The sequence below is a fragment of the Doryrhamphus excisus genome, unplaced genomic scaffold, assembly GCF_037039965.1.
Source record: "Doryrhamphus excisus strain RoL-2023G ecotype Guam unplaced genomic scaffold, RoL_Dexc_Guam_v1.1 HiC_scaffold_24, whole genome shotgun sequence".
Lineage (NCBI taxonomy): Eukaryota > Metazoa > Chordata > Actinopteri > Syngnathiformes > Syngnathidae > Doryrhamphus > Doryrhamphus excisus.
In genome coordinates, this window is record NW_027621862.1 from 4,072,386 (window position 1) to 4,079,843 (window position 7,458).

Genomic DNA, 7,458 nt, shown 5'->3' on the forward strand with positions numbered 1-7,458 from the left:
TGCGTACTACTCTTTCGTGAATACAACGTGCTGGTGTCAATTGTGCAATAGCCGTACGTGGCGCAGGCGCAGTCTGGGAGGTTCTGCTGCACTACTTGGGCTGGCGCATCGGGCTAGCTAGCTGATTACTTGAGATGGTAAGTATATGTTTTAACTCACTTTTGTGTGATATTAGAAGCTAGATTGATTCTCGGAGTTAATTGTCAGTAGGCAGTATACCAATAACGACGTGGTCCGGACATAAAAACAGACATTTAATGAATTAATAACGCGCTCATGCTAAGTTTGCTATGTTAGCATCGCCTTCCCGTCTACCAGCAGCGAGGTAAGTTAGCCTGGCTAACATTTGCTGTGATGTCATTTCACTCAAGTTACAGACTCGTATCTGGAAAATAAATTAACCCTACACCCTTTCTGGCGTGTAATGTACTTATTACTACGAAACAACACCTTCATAAGACAGCTTTTAGCATTTTGTGTGAGCTGCCTGTCACCATTAGCTCTTGGAGTATTGCCAGAAACCCTGGTTTCCGGAAAACAGATTCATGTCATGGGTATGAGTGTATTCATTCAAAATACATTTTTTTTTTGTCTGAACCTTCTACAACCCTAGTTAAGTCAGTTTGTAAACATAGTGATTGGGTAACTTAACCTTTAAGAAGTCATTAAAAGCTTTTCAAAACTGCTGTAGAAATATCACATAACTGGAGCTTTTACAAATACACCTGAAATATGCATTTATAACGTAAATTAGTGTTTGAGTGCAGCATGGCGGTCTTTCTTCTTCTTTCTTCATTCTTTATTTTTTGTGGCACCTAAATCATGTTTTGGGGGGCTTTTACATATTCAAAACTTCAACATTTTACAAGCCAAGCCAGTATGTAAGTTGTAACTGCAGAGTCTTAGTTACAAAAAAAGTGAAACTAAAGCATTGTGGACAAGTCGTGAAGTCTTAAAGGGGAAGTGCACTTTTGGGGGGAATTTTGCCCATATATGTGAAACATGAACACATTTCTTTACCTTTTCTGTGCACTATAACACTGGAAAACAAGTTAATTTGAGCTAGCTAACAATGTATGCCATTGGGACACACCTATTTCGACTACAAAGCCATCTAACAGCGTTTTATTGTTCGATATACATGCTTTGAGCATGCAAGAATAAGTACATAATAATTTAATTTAAAATTAATAATTTCCCAGGCACATTGATTTGACATCGAGCATTTAGCTAACACTGCTTCTGTCTATACAGCAGTATAGATACAGCGGCAACACCTACAATGTCCGCTCTCATTGGAATGGCTATGTGTTCCAGCACAAGATGCGTTCTCCAGTCTTCAGGTAGAAACCGTTCACAAGAAACAAGCATCTTGTTGAGTCTTTGTAGCAAAATGAGAGCTCCACTCTTCCGTCTGCAAGGGATGCTGACACGAACGGCTAGCAAGGCGTCGTGTTGGTCTGATAGATAAATGCAGTGTTTGCAGTTAGCCGCTACAATAACAATATTGCTGTTGGTTAATATAGAAATGGAGTCAAAATATATATTTCCCATGATGTCCATTGTTAGCTAGCTCATAGTAACCAATTTTCTTGCGCTGGAATGCACAGAAAAGTGGAAAAGGATTGTGAATGATGGGCAAAATTTCCCCAAAAGTGCAGTTTTCCTTTTAAGGCAGGGGTCTTTGGCCCGCAGGCCAAATGTGGCCCGCAGGACACTAGTTTGAGGCCCCCGCTTTGATATGAAAGTTTAATGTTAGTGCGGCCCGCGCAAGTTTGATATGGATGCTGTATGGTATCATGTACCCAGAAAAAATTATTACGTTTGATTAATGTTCATGTTAAAGGTTAAATAACTGTTAATAGTTATCCTCCCCATCCGTGCGGAAGTGGTAAGTTTTTGCCTGTTTAAGTTTAAAGGAAATAACTTGAAGGCTACCGTTTAGGTCGCTAGCTCTCTAGTTTGCGAGTTAGCATGTGTCTCAAGACTCTGCAGTTGCGCAATATGTTGTAAATAAAGAGTATCAATGTGCCTATAGTCATGTTTTGTCATGTCTACAGGGCTCTAATAATGCTTTGTTCATTTTAATCTGAAAAAAATAATTTGTCTACCCACCAACTATATGTGGTTTCTTAAGTTTTTATTATTATTATATTTATTTATTTATTACTGATTCATTGATTTTCTTCTTGATTTGTTTATTTATTTTTCATCTTATTTTGTGTAGAAAAATAAAAAGTAAGATATTTGAGAACAGTGGAATGTTTTATCAGAGCTTTTCTTGTAGAAAATTGGAACCAGAGCGAAGTTTTTAAATTTTTTTTGTTTTTAATAAATGTGTTTTTTTGGGGTTTTTTTTTTTTTTTTTTGGAAAACCTGTTGCGGCCCAGTCTCACCCAGATCCGAGCTCCAGTGGCCCCCAAGTAAATTGAGTTTGAGACCCCTGTTCTAAGGGATACATTTCGATGACGGCTTTGTCCCCAGTCATCTTTTATTCTTACTGGTCTTTCTTTCAGGATGTGTTCTTAATGATCCGGCGTCACAAGACCACAATCTTCACAGATGCCAAGGAGTCCACCACAGTCTATGAACTGAAACGTATTGTTGAGGGAATTCTTAAGAGACCGCCCGAGGACCAGCGTCTCTACAAAGTGAGCTGACTTAAATATCCATCATTTGGTAACCTTTATTGTCATTTCAACACGTATCAAAGACAAACATAGCATCAAAATTATGTTTTTCTTCTCTCCATGGTGAAATTACAATAAACAGTAGGGCTGCAACTAACGATTATTTTAACTCATTAAATACCAGACATTTTTTAAATCAATTCCCACTTGATACTGGACATTTTTGATGACTTTGACTGTTTTTTTCAGGCTTACAGAATATTGTGTATAAGTGGTTTAAAATGCCTCATTGCCTCATAGTAAAGAATTGTTGATATGACATGTTTCCCTGCATAGACCACCTCTTAAAATCACTGAAGTTTGGTGTTATGTCTCTAAACGGAGTGACTATTGAGCATTACTGTGCCTATAGAAGACAGACACAAATGGCATCATTCAGTCAATATTTCATGATGCTAGGACTAAGTGCAGTTTCCCGAGACTAGGAATGCACGGCAGCAAGAGTACAGAATCCGTTAAGCAGTACAGAAAATACACAATATAGAAAAATAAACAATATAAACAACCCAAGTATTAACAAAATCAACAGTTTTTCCCAGAGTTATATACAATACAGTATGTAGATAATATGAAACGAGATGAGATATAAGACCAGTCTACTATACACTGAGATCTTGCTAGTGAGTTAATATGAGGCATTATGGAAATACTTTACATAGAACTTAGAATTAGCATCTGGTGGGATGTAAACAACGGTGACAATAACTCCAGTTAGCTCTATCAGGAGCTAAAAAGGCCAGCATTCAACAGACATGTATTCAATGTTAGGTGAACAGTGTCTGTTTATAATTAGCGGTGTGCATTGGCAAGAATCTGGCAATACGATATGTATCACGATACGATATATCACGATACTGTTAACAAGGTGATATTTTTTTTGTTTTTCTTGTAGTTAAAGATTATTTTCTGGAAAAATTGAATTACACCAGCAATATGCACTTATTAAACAAATTTTTATTCCATTACAACAGTATGTTATGCTGTATCACAAACTTTTGCTGTATCACAAAGCTTTAAATTTACAAAAAAACAACAAAAAAACATTCATTCATTCATTTTCTACCGCTTTTCCTCACGAGGGTTGTGGGGGGTGCTGGAGCCTATCCCAGCTGTCTTTGGGCGAGAGGCGGGGTACACCCTGGACTGGTGGCCAGCCAATCACAGGGCACATATAGACAAACAACCATTCACACTCACATTCATACCGATGGTATTGCTTGGCAATCCCCTAAATATGTGTCTTGGGTAGTAGGAGAAATTTCAAGTCAATCCGATTTATGGGGGGGTCAAACTTCGGAGTTTAATAACCATGTGATGTATTTGCAGTTGGGCTTCACAATTTAGCAGTTACAGCCGTAGAAGAGTTTGCTTTCACAAAATAAAATAAAATAAAAAAACGGAAAAAAATGTTATAAATAAACACATTTATCATTTAAAATTATTTTACATTAATATTATTTATTATATTATGTTATAACATTTTACATTATTTATAATTAACATTTTGCAGCTCTTTGAGCAGTTTTGGTCCCAGTATTGACCCCTGGGGTACTCCACATTCATGCATTCATTTTCTACCGCTTATCCTCACGAGAGTCGTAGGGGGTGCTGGAGCCTATCCCAGCTGTCTTCGGGTGAGAGGCGGGGTACACCCTGGACTGGTTGCCAGCCAATCACAGGGCACATATAGACAAACAACCATTCACACTCACATTCATACCTATGGACAATTTGGAGTCGCCAATTAACCTAGCATGTTTTTGGAATGTGGGAGGAAACCGGAGTACCCGGAGAAAACCCACGCATGCACGGGGAGAACATGCAAACTCTGTGACTTGAATTCTGTGACTGATCAAGCTGTTGTCTGACAGGATGACCAGATGCTAGACGACAGCAAAACTCTGGGTGACAGTGGATTTACCAACCAGACCGCCAGGCCACAGGCCCCAGCAACAGTTGGTCTGGCTTTCCGAATCAACGGTAAGTGACATACTTGAATTTTGTAGAGAAATGTATTAACAAGTGAAAAGTTAAGGGAACGCTAACTAACTTTACCAGTCTGGGGAAACCTCACTGCATTTGCTTTTCTACCTTGTATTGTTTGTATGCACTATTGCAACACTTTGTGGCTACTACTGTGGCTTTTTCGTTTACGGTCTACTCTCTGTTTACAAATAGACTATGTAGACATTGAAAGGGTGAAGGAAAATACATTTCTGTGGATCACAATAGATGAAAATATGAGCTGGAAGCCTCATATTACAAATATACAACATAAGGTGGTCAGAAATATTTCAATATTGAACAAAGCAAAATTTGTTCTCAATCAGAAATCACTCCACACTCTTTATTGCTCTCTGGTTCTACCATATCTTACTTATTGTGTGGAAATATGGGCTCATAACTATAAAAGCAATCTTCACTCGCTAAATGTACTGCAAAAAAGGCCAGTAAGGATAATTCATAATGCCGCCTACAGAGAACATACTAACTCCTTATTTCTAAAATGACAAATACTTCAACTTGCTGATATAGTTCATCTTCAAACAGCTAAAATAATGCATAAGGCTAAAAATAAGCAATTAGCTAAAAATGTCATCCAATACTTCTCTACAAGAGAGGAGAAATATGATCTCAGGGAAGAAGTACATTTGAAACACTTCTATGCTAGGACTACGTTAAAAAGCCATAGCATTTCAGTATGTGGAATCAAACTATGGAATGGATTGAGTAAGACCCTCAAACAATGCACAACGATGAGCCAATTCAAGAAACAATACAAGCAGTTGATGTTTGCTAAATACAAGGATGAAGAGTCTTGAACCAGTCATGATGTGCTATATATATATCACTATATTGACACTTACTATGGTACCCATTATGGCATTGGATGCTCATATCACCTCGTACTTTGGTACGTATTTATAGTTTAATTTAATTTACATTTAATTTTAATTAATTATTAATTTAAATTTAATTTTAATATTATATTAATTTTAAATTAAATTAAAATTAAATTATTATTTTTTAAATTAAAATTAAATTATTATTTTTTAAATTAAAATTAAATTATTATTTTCTAAATTAAAATTAAATTATTATTTATTAAATTAAATTTTTTATTATTAAATTAAATTATTTTTATTATTAAATTAAATTATATATATTTTTAAAGCTAAATCATATTAGGAAAGCAGGAAGTGCACAAATGTAACAGTTACTGATTGTAAAAGTACCAGATGGAGGGGTAGGATTTAATAAGCTTTGCTTCTTCCTACTCCTTTTGGACATGTGGAACTGTGAACTGATTATGGGATGCATTCAATTGTAATCTGATGCATGTTGAAGTGAAATAAACCATTACCATTACCATTACCAATTTCTGAAACCAGTTTAGGCAGAAAACTAGTCGCACTCTAATGCTGTGGAGGCCAAATGTTATTATTCTTTTGTTGATGTTTTTAAGCATTCTATGCATTGTAAGTCATTAAAATGAAAAGAGTCAGTTCCAGAGTCAAACTGTCGCCTTCAAAGAGTTCATCTTTTCTTGCACTCTGAGGCCTAGTACAATATGCTAGTTCTTGACTAGCATTTTTGCAGGACGTCCTCTAAAAACAGAAAAGTGGTTCTGTCCCATAGAGGATCTTTGACAAGTGGTTCGGTCCTGAAACACAGCAGAGCGTTCCCAACATGTATACAATACAGGCTCTGACCTGGTCTGGTCTCTCCCCTCCAGATGAGATGTTCGAGCAGCTGCACATCGAGGCCTTCTCCAGCCCCCCAGAACTCCCCGATGTGATGAAGCCTCAGGACTCTGGCAGCACGGCCAACGAACAGGCTGTGCAGTGATTTCCCAGAGTCACGGAAGTGTGCGCGCGCGGGATTACCTGCAGTGAAGAAGAAGAAGAAGAAGTAGGGGTGGAGGATCTGTAGTCTCATTTCACTTGGACGGGGGGACATTTATGGGTAACCACGCCTGTCCAATGTTACCTTTATGCTATCACCGCAGCAGCCCCTCCATATTTACTTCACATCAGGGTTTTTTTTTTTTTTCCAAGTAAATTTCCACTTGGGTTCTCCTCCTCCTCCACTTTGGCTCCAATCTCTTGAGTGGTTTTGAAAGTGTGAATGCATTTTGTGTGTGTGACTTATAATTATTTTCATTAATATTTTTGGAAAAAGTGAAGGTGTAGTAGCGTAGAAGTAAAAAAAAAAAAAATGCATGTGTAAGGAGCGTGGTGTGTAAATGGGAGAAAAACTGCATGACCGAGAGGGCTTTATCTTCTTCACCTGTTATAGTTTCCGTATACGTCATGCTGTACACCTCCTTTAAACAAACAAACAAACAAAAAAAAAAAAGTATTTTTGTTGAAGTTATTGTTGTCTTTTTGTGTCATCACTGTCTTAGTTCATTATTTCATTTCCCCCATCTGAGACCAAAGCCGGGTACACCTTGGACACTGAAAAGAAAGTTCATTTTAGAAGGCTTCCCGTCACAAGTCATCCTTTTTGGCGACACCCTAACCCTCTGAATTCCACAAAACACCCTGTAACTGTGAGCTTGCTTAATTAAAGGTTTTCCTTTTTTGTTTTTTTTTTTACACTTGTCTTTTTTAACAGGTTTTTATGAAATATTTCCTCCAAAGAATCAGACGCCTGTGAGAGTAACGACATTAAAATTAGGACACAAATGTACCCCGGCAAAGACATTTCTTGATAGCAACCATGTTTTTTTTTGTTTTTTTTCCCCCACCAATCTTGCTTAAAC

At 37.2% G+C, this 7,458-nt stretch overlaps 1 protein-coding gene across 1 annotated transcript; it reads left to right on the plus strand.

Moving 5' to 3' along the window:
* Positions 1-7: 7 nt before the first annotated feature.
* Positions 8-7,288, plus strand: LOC131109929 (elongin-B-like). Its single transcript, XM_058062491.2, has 4 exons — positions 8-137; positions 2,517-2,651; positions 4,562-4,670; positions 6,427-7,288. The coding sequence occupies exons 1-4, from the start codon at positions 135-137 to the stop codon at positions 6,537-6,539; spliced, it is 360 nt and encodes a 119-aa protein (XP_057918474.1). The 5' UTR covers positions 8-134; the 3' UTR covers positions 6,540-7,288.
* Positions 7,289-7,458: the final 170 nt, after the last annotated feature.

Excerpts from the sequence above, each read along its gene's own strand:
- LOC131109929 (XM_058062491.2), top strand. Across the intron at positions 2,652-4,561 it reads AGGACCAGCGTCTCTACAAA|GATGACCAGATGCTAGACGA; the intron begins GTGAGCTGACTT and ends GTTGTCTGACAG. Across the intron at positions 4,671-6,426 it reads TCTGGCTTTCCGAATCAACG|ATGAGATGTTCGAGCAGCTG; the intron begins GTAAGTGACATA and ends TCTCCCCTCCAG.